Here is a 21,870-nt window from a genome sequence, read left to right as displayed (position 1 = left end):
AGGAAGTCTGCCACCACCATCTGCGCCCACGGCCTGTGGACCACCTCGAATTTAAATGGTTGGAGTGTAAGATACCAACAGGTGATCCGCGCATTGGCATCCTTCATGTGGTGAAGCCACTAGAGGGGTGTGTAGTCTGAACAGAGGGTGAAAGGGCGTCCCAGCAGGTATTACCGGAGGGCGAGGACCGTCCACTTGATGGCTAGGCACTCTTTCTTTATCGTGCTGTACCTGCTTTCCCGCATGGACAGCTTCCAGCTAATGTATAGCACAGGACGCTCCTCCCCCTCCACCTTCTGGGACAGAACGGCTCCCAGCCCTCTGTCTGACACATCTGTCTGTAAAATAAAGGGGAGAGAAAAGTCAGGGGAGTGTAACAGTGGCCCCCCACACAGTGCAGCCTTTACCCTTGAGAAAGCCTGTTGGCATTGCTCCGTCCACTGGACCGGATCTGGTGCTCCCTTTTTAATGAGATCCGTCAGCGGGCTGGTGACGTCTGAATAATTAGTTATGAACCTACGATAGTAGCCAGCTAGCCCCAGGAACTGTCTCACCCCCTTTTTGGTCTTGGGCCTCGGGCAGGCTGCAATCGCTGCAGTCTTATTAATTTGGGGACGCACCTGCCCATGGCCTAAGTGGAAACCCAGATACCGTACTTCCACCTGCCCAATCGCACATTTCTTTGGGTTAGCTGTGAGACCCGCCCGCCTCAGAGACTTTATGAAGGCCCTAAGGTGTTCGAGGTGCCGCAGCCATTCATTGCTATAGATGATATCATCATCGAGATACATGGCTGCGTAGGTGGTGTGGGGGTGGAGGAACCTGTCCATAAGCCGCTGGAACGTAGCAGGTGCCCCAAACAGCTCAAAAGGAAGTGTGACGAATTGGTGTAAGCCAAACGGTGTAGAAAAGGCCGTTTTCTCTCGGGACAGAGGAGTCAAGGGGATCTGCCAATATCCCTTCGTTAAATCCAGTGTCGAATAAAAAGGAGCAGTGCCTAATTGATCAAGCAACTCGTCAATGTGAGGCATTGGGTATGCGTCAAATTTAGACACCGCGTTGACTTTCCTATAGTCCACACAGAACTGGACTAACCCATCGGTCTTGGGGACCAGGACCACTGGGCTGCTCCAGTCACTGTGGGACTCCTCAGTTATGCCCATTTCGAGCATGGCTTCAAGTTCATCCCGGACCACCTTTTTTTTGTGTGTGTGTTCAGGCAGGCGGTAAGGGCAGCTGTGCACTACCACCCCCGGGGATGTCTCAATGTGGTGTTCTATGAGGTGGGTGCGGCCGGGCAGAGGCGAAAACACGTCGGAAAATTCTTTCTGCAACTGGGCTACCTCCGTGAGCTGGGTCGGGGAGAGGTGGTCTCCACAGGGGACCAGAGTGGTGGGCTATGTCAATTTTCTTTTTTGAACCTCTGGCCCCAGCTCCGCCTTCTCCGGAATTACTGACACCAATGCCATGGGGACCTCCTTATTCCAACATTTTAATAGATTCAGGTGGTAAATTTGCAATGCCCCACCCCTGTCCATTCACCTCACCTCATAGTTGACATCCCTGACTTGCTGTGTGACCTTGAAGGCCCTTGCCACTTGGTGACCAATTTGGAGCTCGATGTGGGCAGTAATATGAGTACTTTGTCTCCCGGTGTGAACTCCCTAAGGCGCGTGCCCCTATCATACAGTCGGACTTGACGTTCTTGCGCCTGCCGCAAATTCTCCTGGTTAAGTGTGTGGAATTTGGCACGCAGGTCGAGAACGTATTGAATTTCATTCTTACTAGGTGAAGGTCCCTCCTCCCAATTTTCAGGTAGCACGTCCAAAATGCCATGTGGTTTACGCCCATATACTAATTCAAACCCTGTGGAGGCTTGCGGGACCTCTCGTACTACAAATAACAGGGGCTCAAGCCACTTATCCCAATTATGTGCATCTTCATTACGAACTTTCGAATTATATTTTTCAGAGTTCGATTAAACTGTTCTACTAAGCCATCCGTTTGTGGGTGACAGATGCTGGTACAGATATGCTTAATCCTCAGTAACCCACACAGCTTGCGCAGTGTGCATGACATGAATTTAGTGCCTTGGTCTGTTAGGATTTCTTTCGGAATCCCGACCCAAGAGATAAAGCGGAAGAGCACTTCTGCAATACTGCGTGCGAAGAGGCACTGCTTCCGGGTATCTCGTTGCATAGTCCATCAGAACTAAAATGAAGCGATATCCCCATGCTGACCGATCTAATGGCCCAACGAGATCCATCCCAATTCTTTCAAAAGGGGTCTCGATGAAAGGGAGAGGGAGCAAAGTTGCTTTTGGAGTGGCCGCGGGATTCACTAATTGGCATTCGCAGCACGCTGCACACCTCCGACGGACATCCCCGCGAATCCCTGGCCAATAGAACCGGGCCATTATTCGGGCTAGTGTTTTATCCTGCCCTAAGTGTCCGGCCATGGGATTAAAGTGAGCCGCCTGGAATATGAATTCCCGGAGGCTCTTTGGAATTAATAACTGTTATCTTTTCGCCAGCTTGAGTGTCCTGCGTCACTCGGTATAACTTATCCTTAATAATAGCAAAGTAGGGGAAGGCTGGCGTCGCATTTGGCTGGAGAATTTGACCATTGATTAGTCTCACTTGGTCAAATGCATGCCGCAGAGTCCCGTCTCACGACTGCTCTAATGGGAAATCCCCAAGGGAATCCCCGGGAGAGGGAGGAGGGGCAGGGCGCTCCTCACTCTGTGTACCACCCTGACGCGGTGCTGACATAGACGGCTCTGTGACAGCTTCTCCCGCCAATGCTACTCCGGGGTTTTCCCCAGACGGATTACTGCAGGACCCACTCCTCACTATGTGCATCATTAACTCCTTAAAACCCGGCCAATCAGTCCCCAAAATCAGCGAGTGGGTGAGGTGAGGGTTAACTGCCACCTTTACACTATGCTTTTCTACTCGAAATAGAATGTGGATGGACACCAAAGGGTAGTCGTGAACATCCCCGTGCACACACAACACCTTCACCACTCATGCTCTCTCCAATGCCTCACCTTGCACCAGGCTTTGGTGGATTGAGGTCTGGTTACAGCTGGAATCCACCAAAGCCTGGTACGTATCCCCTTGGACACTTACCGGTATACGATATGCTCTGGCCCAATCGAGGGTGGTTTCTGGTGCATCAGGGACCTGGACCACCGCGCCCACCTCCATCGCGGAGCACTGATGTTGGAGATATCCTGGCTCCCCGCAGTGCCACCACACCGGCCCAGGCTCTCCCTCTGCACTGGTGTTACGGGCATCATTCACCTGGGGGGGAGGAGACACAGACAAGGAAGGGGAAAACGGTAGGACACTACGGGTGCACTGGGCCGGCTGGGGGGGAGCCGGCCCCCGCCTCTGCGGTGGGGGAATGGGGCAAGGACGGGAAGCAGAGGGAGAGAGAGAAGAGAGAGGAGAAGAGGAGACACGCCTTCCTGCCGTCAGAACTGCCACCATGTGGTCCTCTGCCAGCTCGATAGCTTGGTCCAGAGATGCCGAGCGAAGGCACTGGACCCACTCCGTGGTTCCTTCCGGAAGTCGTGTGACGAATTGCTCCAGTGTCACCAGGTCGATAACTCCCTTGGCGTCGCGGTCGTCTGCCCTCAGCCACCGCCAGCAGGCGTCCCAGAGTTGTTGGCCGAACACAAACGGTCAGCAGACCTCCTCTAAACGCAGCGAACGGAAGTGCTGCCGTTGTTGCTCCAGGGAGCGTCCAACACGTTGGAGGATGGCTCGTCGGAGGTCCGCATACATGAGCCGGCTGTCGGCGGGGAGCTGCAGCGTGGCCAGTTGCGCCTCACCCGTCAGTAGGGGGAGGAGGTGCGCAGCACGCTGGTCGACCGGCCAACCCCACGCCTCCACTTCTTGCTCAAAGAGCGCAAGGAAGGCTTCTGGATCATCGTGCGGACCCATCTTCGTTAGGGTGAGTTGGGGAGGGTCCACTCCGGTGGTGGTCATGGGCCCTGCCGACGCGAGCAGGTGCTGGAACGCCTGACGGTCTTCCTGTTGGGCCAGCACCAAGGCTTCGAACTGTTGTTCTTGCTCCTTCCGGAGAGTACACAGCAAATTCCTCAGTGTTGAATTAACACTTTCAGAGTTTATTTGGGTCCAACTGGACCTATATAAACACAGTAGGGTGTTAAATCAACACTCTGGGTGTTAATTCAACACTGGGGATTTTGCTGTGTAACCAGCTCTTGGTGCTGGTTCTGCTGGGCTGTGGCGAGGGCATGGATCAAGTCCTTGAACGGCGAGGACTCCATGGGGCTGTTCCCTTCTGCACTCATCCGGGTCACGGCACCACTGTAGAAAGACCCTGATGTGGGTGGAGCACAGAAGCACGGCAGGCAGTTGTTTGCATCTTAATTACTTCCCTTATTGCTGCTTTTCAGCACACAACTCAGACACACACTCTCTCTCTCTCTCTCTCACACACACACACACACACACACACACACACACGCACGCTACTAGCAAGCCCTCGGCGCCGACCTCCCCTTCTCACTCTCCTTTTATAGGGCGCGGTCACTGGAGGAGACACACAAACACACGTTAATTGACAACAGGTGTAGTGACATGACCACTCACCCTCCCTGACTCCGCCCTCCATTCACAGACTTCCGCTTGGCCACGCCCCCGCTGCCACAAACTCGTAAGAAACCAAATCTGCCAAATCAATCTACTATAGAGTACCATTATGAGACAGTTGGCTTATAAGCTTAATATTTTTCCAAAGTTGTTTACAATGGCAGAGAAATGAGGCTACAGTTTTTACAAGGTATCCATAATGCTGACTAAGGTTAAAGCTCACTCTTCTAATCTGTTTGGGATTCACATTTAACAGATGTGTGCTTGCCAAAACAAGTTTAACAATGCAAAGATGATACAGGCAAATATATACAATATGACTCCTGTGTTGACCTGTTTATCCACATTAGTGCTTCTGGTCTCAGAAAATATATGCAATATGACATACATAATCAAGATCATTATGCGTTTTGAGCTGTGCTGTACCCGAATGTGTGCCTGAACTCACCCAAAGCGATGAACATTAAAGCCGCAGGAACTCCAAAGGCAAGAGCATAGCAATCACCTCCAAAACAGTGAACGTCACCTGTGTTATAAAAATTAAACCTGTACTTACAGTATAACCACAGGTAGTTCAAGATGTACAGTAACTGCACATTATGAATGGAAACCATGATCATGGTTTGTAAGGCTTTAATACAGCAGAAATCGTACATAATACATTATGGAATTAACCTCTTAGAATTGGTATGATGAGGGTCGAAAGCATAGTCCCAGCATTGATTGACATATAGAAGATTGAGAAGAACTTTCTTCTCTCCTCTGGCTGAGAAACACAAAGGAAATGCAATTATTAAAAGCAATGTGGTTTATGAAATAAATACTAAACCAAGCCACTGAGCTAGCAAGTTCAATAATAATGTAACTGTAGCCTAATTGTAGTGAGCTAACATGTTCAATGATAATGTAGTTGACTAACTGTAGTATGACTGTCACTATAGCAAAAACATGTCATGAATATCTTACATGCTCTTCCTCAAATTGGTCCCCACCAAACGCTGACACACAAGGTTTGATTCCTCCAGTCCCGAAAGCAATGAGGATGAGCCCCAACATGGACAGAGCACTGTGATAAGACCAAAAGTACCATAAGAATGCAAAATGCATCCCTCGCACATGGAAATGCATAGATCAATTACCATGAATGCACACAAAAATCCACTTACATGTGCACAGTGCTGTCCCCTACAGATGGCATTGCAGCAAGAGACTTTATTACATGTCCCATGACATACACGATTGACAGATAGATGATGGTTCTATGAACAAAGCACAAAGACCTCCAAGGTTCAATATTTATCAGGTTTAATCCAGCTTTCTCTTTGAGTTAAAATGATTCATGTAAAAAAAAAAACCCAAAAAACCCCACTGTAGCCATTTTAACTTACTTAAACTTTCCCAGCCATGAGTCAGCTATGATGGCCCCTATTAGAGGAGTAAAGTAGCACAGTCCAGAGAATGCATGGTATATAGCAGTGGAGAAGTCCTTGCTCCAGTTGAGGTAATGGATGAAGTAAAGTGTGAGCACCGCTTTATGAAGAAGAGAAATTCATGGTTGCTTTTGCATGTCAAAAATATTTAATGTGATGGGCACAACATAAACATGAAGTAACATGGCTTTGTATAAACCATTGGACATTTGGGCTCCTTCATTACCTTTCATGCCATAATAAGAGAATCTCTCACAGAACTCATTGACTACAATGAAGGAAATGCTGAGTGGGTAGTTGGTGCCACATATTTTCTGTAAGAGCATAAGGAAAGGACATAAGGACACTTCTCATTAGGCATAGTTAATATCAGACAACACAAACAGTTCTGAAATGAAGGTTTTATTGCACTTACAACCCCGATTCCAAAAAAGTTGGGACAAAGTACAAATTGTAAATAAAAATGGAATGCAATGATGTGGAAGTTTCAAAATTCCATATTTTATTCAGAATAGAACATAGATGACATATCAAATGTTTAAACTGAGAAAATGTATCATTTAAAGAGAAAAATTAGGTGATTTTAAATTTCATGACAACAACGCATCTCAAAAAAGTTGGGACAAGGCCATGTTTACCACTGTGAGACATCCCCTTTTCTCTCTACAACAGTCTGTAAACGTCTGGGGACTGAGGAGACAAGTTGCTCAGGTTTAGGGATAGGAATGTTAACCCATTCTTGTCTAATGTAGGATTTTAGTTGCTCAACTGTCGTAGGTCTTTTTTGTCATATCTTCCGTTTTATGATACACCAAATGTTTTCTATGGGTGAAAGATCTGGACTGCAGGCTGGCCAGTTCAGTACCCGGACCCTTCTTCTACGCAGCCATGATTCTGTAATTGATGCAGTATGTGGTTTGGCATTGTCATGTTGGAAAATGCAAGGTCTTCCCTGAAAGAGACATCGTCTGGATGGGAGCATATGTTGCTCTAGAACCTAGATATACCTTTCAGCATTGATGGTGTCTTTCCAGATGTGTAAGCTGCCCATGCCGCACGCACTAATGCAACCCCATACCATCAGAGATGCAGGCTTCTGAACTGAGTGCTGATAACAACTTGGGTCGTCCTTCTCCTCTTTAGTCCGAATGACACAGCGTCCCTGATTTCCATAAAGAACTTCAAATTTTGATTCGTCTGACCACAGAACAGTTTTCCACTTTGCCACAGTCCATTTTAAATGAGTCTTGGCCCAGAGAAGACGTCTGCGCTTCTGGATCATGTTTAGATACGGCTTCTTCTTTGAACTATAGAGTTTTAGCTGGCAACGGCGGATGGCACGGTGAATTGTGTTCACAGATAATGTTCTCTGGAAATATTCCTGAGCCCATTTTGTGATTTCCAATACAGAAGCATGCCTGTATGTGATGCAGTGCCGTCTAAGGGCCCGAAGATCACGGGCACCCAGTATGGTTTTCCGGCCTTGACCCTTACGCACAGAGATTCTTCCAGATTCTCTGAATCTTTTGATTATATTATGCACTGTTGATGATGATATGTTCAAACTCTTTGCAATTTTACACTGTCGAACTCCTTTCTGATATTGCTCCACTATTTGTCGGCGCAGAATTAGGGGGATTGGTGATCCTCTTCCCATCTTTACTTCTGAGAGCCGCTGCCACTCCAAGATGCTCTTTTTATACCCAGTCATGTTAATGACCTATTGCCAATTGACCTAATGAGTTGCAATTTGGTCCTCCAGCTGTTCCTTTTTTGTACCTTTAACTTTTCCAGCCTCTTATTGCCCCTGTCCCAACTTTTTTGAGATGTGTTGCTGTCATGAAATTTCAAATGAGCCAATATTTGGCATGAAATTTCAAAATGTCTCACTTTCGGCATTTGATATGTTGTCTATGTTCTATTGTGAATACAATATCAGTTTTTGAGATTTGTAAATTATTGCATTCCGTTTTTATTTACAATTTGTAGTTTGTCCCAACTTTTTTGGAATCGGGGTTGTATTAAAACAGACACCAAGTCCAATGCCCCACTCAACATGGGCATCAATCTGAGCAACTTCATGATTTTAAGATGTGACACATTATAACTCACCCCTTCTAGAACTGCCACCTTATTGTGGTGGAGGGGTTTGTGTGCTTGAATGATCCTAGGAGCTATGTTGTCGGGGGCATTATGCCCCTGTCAGGGTTTCCCAAGGCAGACAGGTCCTAGGTGACAGGCCAGACTAAGAGCAGTTCACCAAAACCCCTATGGAGAAAAATCTGAGGACTGTGACGTCGCCCGGGATGACGCAGCCAGGGCCCCACCCTGGAGCCAGGCCTGGGGTTGGGGCTCGTATGCGAGCGCTTGGTGGCCGGGCCTTTGCCCATGGGACCCGGCCGGGCTCAGCCCGAAGAGGTGACGTGGGCCCGACCTCCTGTGGGTTCACCACCCACAGAGGTAGCAGTAGGGGACTGGTGCAATGTGGATTGGGTGGCAGTCGAAGGCAGGGGCCTCGACGACCTGATCCCCGGACACAGCGGCTGGCTGTTGGGACATGGAATGTCACTTCGCTGAGGGGGAAAGAGCCTGAGCTTGTGCGGGAGGTTGAGAGGTACCGGCTAGAGATAGTCGGGCTCACCTCCACGCACAGCTTGGGCTCTGGAACCCAGCTCCTCGAGAGGGGCTGGACTCTCCACTTCTCTGGAGTCGCCTGTGGTGAGCGGCGGCGGGCTGGTGTGGGCTTGCTTATAGCTCCCCAGCTCAGCCGTCATGTGTTGGAGTTTACCCCAGTGAACGAGAGGGTCGCCTCTCTGCGCCTTCGGATTCGGGAGAGGGCTCTTGCTGTTGTTTGTGCCTATGGCCCAAATAGCAGTATAGAGTATCCGGCCTTCTTGGAGTCCCTGGGAGAGGTACTGAGGAGTGCTCAGACTGGGGACTCCATTGTGCTACTGGGGGACTTCAATGCTCACGTGGGCGATGACAGTGACACCTGGAGGGGCGTGGTTGGGAGGAACAGCCTCCCCGATCTGAACCCGAGTGGTGTTTTGTTATTGGACTTCTGTGCTAGTCACGGTTTGTCCATAACGAACACCATGTTCGAGCATAGGGGTGTCCATAAGTGCACGTGGCACCAGGACACCTTAGGTCGGAGGTCGATGATAGACTTTGTAGTCGTTTCATCTGATCTCCGGCCCTATGTCTTGGACACTCGGGTGAAGAGAGGGGCTGAGCTGTCAACTGATCACCACCTGGTGGTGAGTTGGATCCGCTAGGGGAGGAGGAAGCTGGACAGACCTGGCAGGCCCAAACGTATGGTGAGGGTCTGCTGGGAACGTCTGGCTGAGCACTCTGTTGGGGAGGTCTTTAACTCCCACCTCCGGGAGAGCTTTTCCCAGCTTCCGAGGCAGGCGGGGGACATTGAGTCTGAGTGGACCATGTTCTCTACCTCCATTGTGGACACAGCTGTTCGGAGCTGTGGCCGCAAGGTCTCCGGTGCCTGTCGTGGCGGCAATCCCTGAACCCGGTGGTGGACACCAGAAGTAAGGGATGCCGTCAAGCTGAAGAAGGAGTCCTATCGGGCCATGTTAACGTCCAGGACTCCCGAGGCAGCTGACGGGTATCGGCGGGCCAGGCGTGCTGCAGCTCGGGCAGTTGCGGAGGCAAAAACTCGGAACTGGGAGGAGTTCGGGGAGGCCATGGAGAAGGACTATCGGTCGGCCTCGAAGAAATTCTGGCAAACCGTCCGGCGCCTCAGGAGGGGGAAGCAGTACTCTGCCAACACTGTTTACAGTGCGGGTGGGGAGCTGTTGACCTCGACTGGGGACATTGTCGGGCGGTGGAAGGAATACTTTAAGGATCTCCTCAATCCTACCGTCATGTCTTCCACTGAGGAGACTGAGGCTGATGACTCAGAGGTGGACTCGTCCATTACCCAAGCCGAAGTCACTGAGGTGGTTTGCAAGCTCCTCGGTGGCAAGGCACCGGGGGTGGATGAGATCTGCCCTGAGTATCTCAAGTCTCTGGATGTTGTGGGGCTGTCTTGGTTGACACGCCTCTGCAACATCGCGTGGCAGTCAGGGACAGTGCCTCTGGAGTGGCAGACTGGGGTGGTGGTCCCTCTTTTAAGAAAGGGGACCGGAGAGTGTGCTCCAATTATAGGGGAATCACACTTCTCAGCCTCCCAGGGAAGGTTTACTCCAGGGTACTGGAGAGGAGAATTCGACCAATAGTCGAACTTCGGATCCAGGAGGAACAATGCGGTTTTCGTCCTGGTCGCGGAACACTGGACCAGCTCTATACCCTTCATAGGGTGCTCGAGGGTTCATGGGAGTTTGCCCAACCAGTCCACATGTGCTTTGTGGATCTGGAGAAGGCATTCGACCGTGTCCCTCGTAGTATTCTGTGGGGGGTGCTTCGGGAGTATGGGGTTCGGGGCTCTTTGCTAAGGGCTGTCCGGTCCCTGTACGAACGGAGCAGGAGTCTGGTTCGCATTGCCGGCAGTAAGTCAGACCTGTTCCCAGTGCATGTTGGACTCCGGCAGGGCTGCCCTTTGTCACCGGTTCTGTTCATAATTTTTATGGACAGAATTTCTAGGTGCAGCCAGGGGCCAGAAGGAATCCTGTTTGGGAACCACAGGATTTCATCTCTGCTTTTTGCGGATGATGTTGTCCTGTTGGCTTCTTCAAATCAGGACCTTCAGCATGCACTGGGGCGGTTTGCAGTCGAGTGTGAAGCGGCTGGGATGAGAATCAGCACCTCCAAGTCCGAGGCCATGGTTCTCGACCGGAATAAGGTGGCTTGCCCTCTCCAGGTTGGTGGAGAAGTTCTGCCTCAAGTGGAGGAGTTTAAGTATCTCGGGATCTTGTTCACGAGTGAGGGAAGGATGGAGCGTGAGATCGACAGGCGGATTGGTGCAGCCTCCGCAGTGATGCGGTCGCTTTACCGGTCCGTCGTGGTGAAGAAGTCGCTGAGCCAAAAGGCGAAGCTCTCAATTTACCGGTCGATCTACGTTCCGACTCTCACCTATGGTCATGAGCTTTGGGTAATGACCGAAAGGACAAGATCGTGGATACAAGCGGCCGAAATGAGTTTCCTTCGCAGGGTGGCTGGGCGCTCCCTTAGAGATAGGGTGAGAAGCACAGTCACTCGGGAGGAGCTCGGAGTAGAGCCGCTGCTGCTCCACATCGAGAGGAATCAGCTGAGGTGGCTCGGGCATCTTTTTCGGATGCCTCCTGGACGCCTCCCTGGGGAGGTGTTCCAGGCATGTCCCCCCAGGAGGAGGCCCCAGGGAAGACCCAGGACACGCTGGAGGGACTATGTCTCTCGGCTGGCCTGGGAATGCCTCGGTGTTCTTCCCGAGGAGCTGGCCGAGGTGTCTGGGGAAAGGGAAGTTTGGGCTTCCCTGCTTAGACTGCTGCCTCCGCGACCCGGTCCCGGATAAAGCGGAAGAAGACGAGACGAGAGGAGACATTAACTCATTTGCTTTAGCTGCCGGGTTAACCATTTTGAGGTGTAGCAGTAACAGTGACATTAATATAACATCTTACTGGTGACTTCTTTCTATTGTCAGCTTGTTTCTCCTCCATATCTAAAGGAAAAGGGAAAAAAACCAAAACAAAACAAAGTTAACTCCAAAGGTATTTACAAAAAGACTAAATCAATAATGAGATACTGAGCATTAACATTATCTGACCCTGAGTGCATTTAAGGAAGGATCTTGGTCTATGGCATTATTATGTGACAAAAAATTGTCCTAAAAAAAAAAAATCCAACATCATGTTAGGCAGCACAGTGGTGTAGTGGTTAGCACTGTTGCCTCACAGCAAGAAGGTTCTGGGTTTGAGCCCAGCGGCCAACAGGGACCTTTCTGTGTGGAGTTTGCATGTTCTCCCCGTGTCTGTGTGGGTTTCCTCCGGGTGCTCCGGTTTCCCCCACAGTCCAAAGACATGCAGGTTTGGTTAACTGGTGGCTCTAAATTAACTGTAGGTGTGAGTGTGAATGGTTGTTTGTCTCTATGTGTCAGCCCTGTGATGATCTGTTGACTTGTCCAGGGTGTACCCCACCTCTCGCCCATAGTCAGCTGGATTTGGCTCCAGCTTGCCTGCGACCTTGCACAGGATAAGCAGCTATAGATAATGGATGGATGGATATCATATTGTTACTCAACTCAAGAGTAAAAATAATCCTCTCATTTTTAACTTTTGCTGCAGTGAGGACAGGAAATGTGATTCCATTTTACAACCCCGATTCCAAAAAAGTTGGGACAAAGTAGAAATTGTAAATAAAAACAGAATGCAATGATGTGGAAGTTTCAAAATTGCATATTTTATTCAGAATAGAACATAGATGACATATCAAATGTTTAAACTGAGAAAATGTATCGTTTAAAGAGAAAAATTAGGTGATTTTACATTTCATGACAACACATCTCAAAAAAGTTGGGACAAGGCCATGTTTACCACTGTGAGACATTCCCTTTTCTCTTTACAACAGTCTGTAAACGTCTGGGGACTGAGGAGACAAGTTGCTCAAGTTTAGGGATAGGAATGTTAACCCATTCTTGTCTAATTGTTAGGGTTTTGCTGGGATTCAAACCTGGTTCGTTGGTGTGATAATCCAGCAAACCCCCACTAGGCCACCAGGGGGATGACTCAAATGCAGAGGCGTGAGGCGGAAGTAGAAAAAGAATCAAAAGGTTTATTTAAACTATATACACTATATACAGGGCAAAACAAAAGACAAAAAAAAAAAAAACCAAAGAGTATAATCCAAAAGAAAAGCAAAGTGCAAAAATTCAAAAGCTAAGAAGATCAAAAAACACAGTACAAAGGAAACTGGAGATAAACATAACAGCACAAAGACTCCGTGACAAGAGGACTGAACTCAGGGGTATAAATAGACAAACTAATTAAGGACACAGGTGAAGATAATTAGGCAATTAACACAAACACAAAACACAGGAACAGTGGCGGCCTCTAGAGGCCAAAATAAACACGACATGAAAAGGAAATAACAGCGGCCTCTAGAGGCCAAAACAGTCCTAGTCCTAACAGGACCCCCCCCTCTAGGAGCGTCTCCTGACGTTCCCAGGGCGATCCGGATGGGCCGAATGGAAGTCCCGACATAGTTCTTTATCAAGAACATCCCGAGCAGGAACCCAGCAGCGCTCCTCAGGACCATAGCCCTCCCAGTCCACCAGATATTGCAACCCGCCGCGGACCCGGCGGGAGTCAAGCAGGCGATTCACAGTGAACACAGTCTGCCCCTGGAAGATGCGGGGGGGTGGGGGGTTCCTAGGGGCAGGGGCATACGTAGACGTCAGTACGGGCCGTAACAGGGAAACATGGAAAGTGGGGTTGATCCTCAGAGTCCGGGGCAACTGGAGCCGGTAGGAGACAGGGTTCACCCTGCGCACCACCTTGAAGGGGCCAATGTAGCGAGGAGCAAGCTTGCGGTTCTCCACCCGCAGTGGAAGGTCCTTAGTGGACAGCCAAACACGCTGCCCAGGGCGGAAAGCGTGTGCAGGTCTTCTATGGCGGTTGGCCTGAGTCTGGTTGGTTCTGGAGGTCTGTATGAGGGTCTTCCTGACCTTGCTCCAGGTCTTGCGACACCGTCTCACATATTGGTTGACCGAGGGCACCCCCGCGTCCTCCTCCTGGTCCGGGAACAGAGGTGGCTGGAACCCGAATTGGCACTGGAATGGCGACAGCTTGGTGGCCGATGACTGCAGGGTGTTGTGGGCGTACTCCGCCCATGGCAGCCAGGTGCTCCACGATGTCGGGTTATCCATAGCCAGGCCTCGCAGGGTGGTTTCCAGGTCCTGGTTGAGCCTCTCCGTCTGACCATTGGACTGTGGGTGAAACCCAGAGGAGAGGCTGGCAGTGGCTCCGATGACCTTGCAGAACCCGTGCCACACTCGGGAGGAGAACTGGGGCCCTCGGTCTGAGACGATGTCCTGTGGAAGACCAAAGACTCGGAAGACATGATTAAACAAAAGTTTCGCAGTTTCAAGAGCAGAGGGGAGTTTGCACAGTGGTATGAAGCGGCAGGCCTTGGAGAATCTGTCAACTAAGACCAAAATGACCGTGTTACCTTGTGACTCAGGGAGACCCGTGATAAAGTCGACTGCCACGTGGGACCAGGGACGCCGGGGAATGGTCAGAGGATGCAGGAGACCCTGGGGACGCTGTCGTGGGTTCTTGGTTCTGGTGCAAACCTCACAGGACAGGACAAATGACCTTACTTCCTTCTCCATGTTAGGCCACCAGAAGCGTCTTTTCAGGAAGTCCAGGGTCCTCCGAGCTCCCGGGTGGGCGGTGAGAGGGGAAGAGTGACCCCACTGGAGAACCTTGGCCCGGGCTTGATGTGGGACGTACAAGAGGCCTGGTGGCCCCGTCCCAGGACCGGGGTCCTGGCGTTGGGCTCGTCGGACAGCCTCCTCAATACCCCAGCGGACAGGGGCCACAATCCGGGACACAGGGATAATAGGCCCGACTTCATTCTCCCTGTTAGTGGCAGAGAACAGTCTGGACAGTGCGTCAGGTTTGGTGTTCTTGGAGCCGGGGCGGTATGAGAGGGTGAAGTCAAACCGACTGAAAAACAGGGCCCACCTAGCCTGTCGAGGGTTCAGTCTCTTGGCTTGCTGGAGGTACTCCAGGTTCTTGTGGTCAGTCCAAACCAGGAATGGATGTTGTGCTCCCTCCAGCCAGTGCCTCCACTCCTCAAGGGCCAGTTTGACCGCTAGCAGTTCTCGATCCCCCACATCGTACCGGGACTCAGCAGGACTCAGGCGGTGGGAGAAGTAAGCGCAGGGGTGCAGCTTTCCTTCCGAACGTTGAGAGAGCACCGCGCCGACACCACTGTCCGAGGCGTCCACCTCCACGATGAATGGTTGGGAGGTGTCCGGGAGAACCAGAATGGGTGCCGTGCAGAAGCGGTCCTTGAGGTCTTTGAACGCCTTTTCTGCCTGAGGAGACCAGCCATAAGATCCACCTGTCCCTTTGGTGAGGTCTGACATGGGTGCTGCCACAGAACTGAAGTTCCTGATGAACTTGCGGTAGAAGTTAGCGAATCCTAAGAACCGCTGAACCTCCTTAACGGACTTGGGAGTAGGCCAGTCCCGGACGGCCAGGGTCTTGGCAGGGTCCATTTGGAGTTGGCCTGTCCGTACAATAAATCCCAGAAAGGAGACCTCGGGAACATGAAATTCGCATTTCTGGGCCTTGGCGAACAGATTGTTCTGTAGCAGCCTCTGGAGAACCTGGCGGACATGGTGGCGGTGCTCCTGCATGGTCTTGGAAAAGATAAGGATGTCATCGAGGTAGACAAAGACGTACAGGTTAATCATATCCCTTAAGACATCGTTGATTAGGGCCTGAAAAACAGCTGGTGCGTTGGTGAGTCCGAAGGGCATCACCTGGTATTCGTAGTGCCCAGACGGGGTGTTAAAGGCAGTCTTCCACTCGTCTCCCTGTCGGATACGGATGAGGTGGTATGCGTTCCGTAGGTCCAACTTGGTGAAGACGGTGGCGCCTTGGAGCAGGTCGAAAGCAGTGGACATCAGCGGAAGGGGATATCGGTTGCGCACAGTGATCTTGTTCAGGCCCCTGTAGTCAATACATGGTCGAAGCCCCCCATCCTTCTTGCCGACAAAGAAGAAGCCGGCACCAGCAGGTGAGGTGGAGGGTCGAATGAACCCAGAGACCAGGGCGTCTTTGAGGTATTCCTCCATAGCCTTGCGTTCTGGCTGAGAGAGGGAAAACAGTCTGCCACGAGGAGGGGTAGTCCCAGGGAGCAAGTCAATGGCACAGTCGTAGGCCCGGTGCGGAGGAAGAACGGCGGCCCTGCTCTTGCTGAATACCTCCTTGAGATCCCAGTACTCTGTGGGAACTTGAGATAACTCGGTGAGATCAGGGGGCTCGGCAGGAGACACAGGAGAGCTAGAGAGCAGACAAGAGGCATGGCATGCAGGGCCCCATTCCACAACCTGGCTTGTTACCCAGTCTATGCGAGGGTTGTGGCGAGTAAGCCAAGGAAGGCCTAGAATAACTGGGAACTCAGGTGAAGGAATCAGGTGCAGGGATATTTCTTCCTTGTGACCTTGAGACTGGAGGAAGACTGGAGAAGTAACTTGGGTGACTCTTCCATCACCTAACGCTTGGCCATCGAGGGCAGACACAGACAGAGGGACTTCAAGAGGTGCAGTAGGTATATTGATGCTTTGGGCGAAGTGAATATCCATAAAGTTCCCAGCCGCCCCTGAGTCTATCAAAGCTTGACAAGAGTGGACAGACTCACCCCAGGAGATGGAGACCGGGATGTAGATTCCTTGGCCAGGGAGTCCGGGAGAGAGGGTAGGCCCCGTCACAACCCTCCCTCGGCTGGACGGGGCGGTCCTTTTCCCAAGAGTTCGGGACATGATGCTCGGAAGTGACCAGGCTTGCCACAGTAGATGCAGCACTTGTCCCTCCTTCTGCGCTCCCTCTCAGATGCGGAGAGGCGAGTACGACCCACTTGCATGGGTTCTGGACAGTCACTGAAGGAGGTAGACGGTCTCCAGGTAGAGGTAGGGAGGCTGGGGGGGCTCAAGGCTTGGTGGCGTTCTCTCATCCTGTTGTCCAGACGAATAGCATGTGAGATGAGGGTTTCGAGGTCACTTGGGCATCCAATAGAGGCCAGACCATCCTTGATGGGGTCAGACAGACCATGGTGGAAGGCTGACACCAGGGCAGTCTCGTTCCATCCACTTACTGCTGCGAGTGTTCGGAACGAGATGGCGTAATCTGCGACGCTTCCTCCTTGCCGGATGGACATGAGCTTTCGGGCTGCGTCGGTACCGATGTCTGCCTGATCGAAGACCCGAAGCATCTCTTCAGAAAACAGCTGGAAATCAAAGCACTCAGGTCCCTGTCTTTGCCAGATAGCAGTAGCCCAGGCTCGCGCCTTACCAGCTAATAAGGTGATCACAAAGGCAATCTTGCGGCGATCCGTAGTGTAGGTGGTAGGCTGAAGCTCAAAGGTGAGTTGACACTGGGTAAGGAACTCTCGGCACTCACTGTGCTTGCCGTCATACCTCTGTGGTGCAGGAAGGCTGGGTTCGCGAGGTGAAGAAGGCAGCATTGCAGGAGGCACTGGAGCAGGGGTGGGAGCTGGATCAGGAGCAGGAACTGGATCAGGAGCAGGAGATGCAGGCAGAGATGTCAGCTGTGCCAGGGTTTTCCCAATTTGCTGAAGCAGTTCCTCGTGGCGAGCGAGGGCCTCACGTTGGCTGGTGAGCGTACGTCCATGAGCGTCCATGGTCGCTCCGAAGCGTGTCAAAGCTGCCATAATTCCCTGAAGGTTGGCCGGGTAGACAGTTGAAGCAGCCTCTGCTGAGTCGGTCATGACGGAGTCTTTCTGTTAGGGTTTTGCTGGGATTCAAACCTGGTTCGTTGGTGTGATAATCCAGCAAACCCCCACTAGGCCACCAGGGGGATGACTCAAATGCAGAGGCGTGAGGCGGAAGTAGAAAAAGAATCAAAAGGTTTATTTAAACTATATACACTATATACAGGGCAAAAAAAACAAAAAAAAAAACAAAGAGTATAATCCAAAAGAAAAGCAAAGTGCAAAAATTCAAAAGCTAAGAAGATCAAAAAACACAGTACAAAGGAAACTGGAGATAAACATAACAGCACAAAGACTCCGTGACAAGAGGACTGAACTCAGGGGTATAAATAGACAAACTAATTAAGGACACAGGTGAAGATAATTAGGCAATTAACACAAACACAAAACACAGGAACAGTGGCGGCCTCTAGAGGCCAAAATAAACACGACATGAAAAGGAAATAACAGCGGCCTCTAGAGGCCAAAACAGTCCTAGTCCTAACACTAATGTAGGATTCTAGTTGCTCAACTGTCTTAGGTCTTTTTTGTCGTATCTTCCGTTTTATGATGCGCCAAATGTTTTCTATGGGTGAAAGATCTGGACTGCAGGCTGGCCAGTTCAGTACCCGGACCCTTCTTCTACGCAGCCATGATGCTGTAATTGATGCAGTATGTGGTTTGGCATTGTCATGTTGGAAAATGCAAGGTCTTCCCTGAAAGAGACGTCGTCTGGATGGGAGCATATGTTGCTCTAGAACCTGGATATACCTTTCAGCATTGATGGTGTCTTTCCAGATGTGTAAGCTGCCCATGCCACACGCACTAATGCAACCCCATACCATCAGAGATGCAGGCTTCTGAACTGAGTGCTGATAACAACTCGGGTCATCCTTCTCCTCTTTAGTCTGAATGGCACGGCGTCCCTGATTTCCATAAAGAACTTCAAATTTTGAGTCGTCTGACCACAGAACAGTTTTCCACTTTGCCACAGTCCATTTTAAATGAGCCTTGGCCCAGAGAAGATGTCTGCGCTTCTGGATCGTGTTTAGATATGGCTTCTTCTTTGAACTATAGAGTTTTAGCTGGCAACGGCGGGTGGCACGGTGAATTGTGTTCACAGATAATGTTCTCTGGAAATATTCCTGAGCCCATTTTGTGATTTCCAATACAGAAGCATGCCTGTATGTGATGCAGTGTTGTCTAAGGGCCCAAAGATCACAGGCACCCAGTATGGTTTTCTGGCCTTGACCCTTACGCACAGAGATTCTTCCAGATTCTCTGAATCTTTTGATGATATCATGCACTGTAGATGATGATATGTTCAAACTCTTTGCAATTTTACCCTGTCGAACTCCTTTCTGATATTGCTCCACTATTTGTCGGCGCAGAATTAGGGGGATTGGTGATTCTCTTCCCATCTTTACTTCTGAGAGCCGCTGCCACTCCAAGATGCTCTTTTTATACCCAGTCATGTTAATGACCTATTGCAGGGGCGATTCTAGCATCTGATCTTTGGGGGTGCTTAGCCCCCAGAGCTGACAGCAGGGGCGATTCTAGCATCTAAGCAAACGTAAACGCTATGTTACATTAAATAAATTTGACTAACACACGGTGGTCTAGCACCGTAGCACTTGTACAGCTCTGCACAAAAGTATCTCGATATGGATGATAAATGTCGTTTTTATCATTCTGTTCATAGACCAGGGAACATCAATATTGCATTATGCATATTATTGTGTTGTGTTTAACAATTGTAACTCCAGTCCGTACGTTCACATCTCGCTATGCCAGTAATACTCAGGTGCTACTTCGAGTTCCTCATCAGCGTGGAATCCAGTTAAAAAAAACACCATGTCGTAGCAAGCACTCTCGCAGACAGGCAATCCAATCAGAGGGGACGCAAGGAGGAGAGGTATTTTACTGGTCATAGAACTATCACGTAACAGGTGAATTCAAGAACACACACACGCCCGCGCACACATTCATTGCGCAGTGCGCAAGGGCACTTATTTCTGAAAATTACATCCAAAAGCAGTGTTCTTGAGGGTGCTGAGTTAGGGGGTGCTGAGCTTGTTTTTGGGGGTGCTTGAGCACCCCCAAAAATAGGCTAAACACGCCCCTGACCTATTGCCAATTGACCTAATGAGTTGCAATTTGGTCCTCCAGCTGTTCCTTTTTTGTACCTTTAACTTTTCCAGCCTCTTATTGCCCCTGTCCCAACTTTTTTGAGATGTGTTGCTGTCATGAAATTTCAAATGAGACAATATTTGGCATGAAATTTCAAAATGTCTCACTTTCGACATTTGATATGTTGTCTATGTTCTATTGTGAATACAATATCAGTTTTTGAGATTTGTAAATTATTGCATTCCGTTTTTATTTACAATTTGTACTTTGTCCCAACTTTTTTGGAATCGGGGTTGTATTTTTGAGTTGAACAGCTGAGTTACATCTCAACTCCAGTTTACACATCACAAAAACTTTCAGTTGGGTAACCAGGTCTAATTTTAAAGCCAGATCAACAACAACAACAACAACAACAACAACAACAACAACAACAACAACAACAACAGCAACAAGTCTTTCCCCCAAAAGCCTGCATAGTTCTGCTTTCTTAAACAACTATATCTTCACGTATTATCTTTACTACAAATATTTAGCACTGGAAGCACAGCTGAACACCTTTCACTGAGTCTTGGGCTTTTTCCCCTTGAAAACAGAGTAAAATTCACCTCATGCAAAGTATGAAGAAGTTTTAATGTCCCTTATATCCAACAAACAGCACTTATGTGTTCATGGTGAGTCGCTATTACTGATAATAACACATAATTACCGTTAGCTGTGTCATCTTTCCAAATCTTTAGCCCGTGTGTGTTGGCAGTAGCTCTCTCTCTCTCTCTCTCTCTCTCTCCTCTCACCACGTGTCCAAGTCCAAGTCCGTCCCTCAGCACTGCACACACTCTGCTCTTTAATTCTGCTCTATATATTCTACTAATAGGAAAACTCTACCCTGTTTACACTGTAGTTAATGCACTTTTAGTGCTCAGTCATGTTTATATGGATGAGCTATTTGTATTTTTCACTGATCACTGAGTCCTTGTAAAAATATTCCTTATAAATTAAAAGCTATTATGACTTAGTGTCTCATAATTATAATGTATTCCATAATTATAACTTGGTGTCACAGAACTATGACTTATTTTCCCGTAATTATTACATATCTCACAAGTATTATTTGGTATTTCATAATTATGACCTAGCATCTCATAATTATGATTTAAATTCTCATAATAATAACAACTCTACAGCACCCCCCCAAGTCCTGTAGAGTTTGCACTGAACTACCTATTTATTTGCACTGACACTTTACACACTTTCTTTCTTTCTTTCTTTCTTTCTTTCTTTCTTTCTTTCTTTCTTTATCTACAGTGGTATGCAAAAGTTTGGGCACCCCTGGTCAAAATTGCTGTTACTGTGAACAGTTAAGCAAGTTGAAGATGAAATGATCTCCAAAAGACAAAGTTAAAGATGACTCATTCCCTTTAGATTTTAAGCAAAAACAACTTTTTATTTTTATCTTTTACATTTTCAAAATGACAAAAAAGGAAAAGGGCCCGAAGCAAAAGTTTGGGCACCCTGCATGGTTAGTACCTAGTAACATCCCCCTTTGGCAAGTATTACAGCTTGTAAACACTTTTTGTAGCCAGCTAATAATCTTTCAGTTCTTACCTGGGGGATTTTCACACATTCGTCTTTGCAAAAGGCTTCCAGTTCTACAAGTTTCTTGGGCTGTTTTGCATGCACTGCTCTTTTGAGATCTATCCACAGATTTTCAATGATGTTTAGGTCTGGGGACTGTGAGGGCCATGGCAAAACCTTCAGTTTGTGCCTCTTGAGGTGTTCCATTGTAGATTTTGAGGTGTGTTTTGGATCATCGTCTTATTGTAGGACCCATCCTCTTTTTAACTTCAACTTTTTTACAGATGGTCTGATGTTTGCTTCCAGAATCTGCTGGTATTTAGTTGAATCCATGCTTCCCTCGACCAATGAAATGTGCCCTGTGCCACTGGCTGCAACATAACCCCAAAGCATGATCGATCCACACCCATGCTTCAGAGTTGGAGAGGTGGCGTTCTTTTCCTGGAATTTGGCACCCCTTTTTCTCCAAACATACCTTTGCACATTGTGGCCAAAAAGTTCTATTTTGATTTCATCAGTCCACAGGACTTATTTCCAAAATGCATCAGGCTTATTTAGATGTTCATTTGCGAACTTCAGACGCTGAATTTTGTGGCTAGGATGCAGGAAAGGTTTTCTTCTGATGACTCTCCCATGAAGGTCATATTTGTTCAAGTGTCGCTGCATAGCAGAACAGTGCACCACCACTCCAGGGTCTGCTAAATCTTTCTGAAGGTCTTTTGCAGTCAAACAGGGGTTTTTATTTG

General features: G+C 49.1%; 1 protein-coding gene across 6 annotated transcripts in view; it reads right to left on the bottom strand.

Annotated features, from left to right (window-relative positions):
• Positions 1-21,870, bottom strand: part of LOC132891771 (solute carrier family 15 member 2-like) — an 89,596-nt gene that overhangs the window by 35,639 nt on the left and 32,087 nt on the right. For 5 of the 6 annotated variants that reach the window (XM_060929694.1, XM_060929698.1, XM_060929697.1 and 2 more), the window contains exons 2-8: positions 11,605-11,645; positions 6,282-6,369; positions 6,014-6,155; positions 5,792-5,884; positions 5,592-5,691; positions 5,301-5,391; positions 5,074-5,151 (exon numbers count right to left, since the gene is read on the bottom strand). In XM_060929694.1, coding sequence (XP_060785677.1) covers positions 5,074-5,151; positions 5,301-5,391; positions 5,592-5,691; positions 5,792-5,884; positions 6,014-6,155; positions 6,282-6,369; positions 11,605-11,645 — 633 coding nt within the window. Of the gene's footprint in view, positions 1-5,073; positions 5,152-5,300; positions 5,392-5,591; positions 5,692-5,791; positions 5,885-6,013; positions 6,156-6,281; positions 6,370-11,604; positions 11,646-20,258; positions 20,344-21,870 lie in introns of those variants that run through there. The other variant, XM_060929696.1, reaches the window with a different exon arrangement.

Source organism: Neoarius graeffei, chromosome 9, assembly GCF_027579695.1.
Source record: "Neoarius graeffei isolate fNeoGra1 chromosome 9, fNeoGra1.pri, whole genome shotgun sequence".
In the NCBI taxonomy this organism is placed as follows: domain Eukaryota; kingdom Metazoa; phylum Chordata; class Actinopteri; order Siluriformes; family Ariidae; genus Neoarius; species Neoarius graeffei.
Note: the sequence above shows the minus strand (reverse complement) of the source record. Positions and strands in the feature narration are given on the sequence as shown.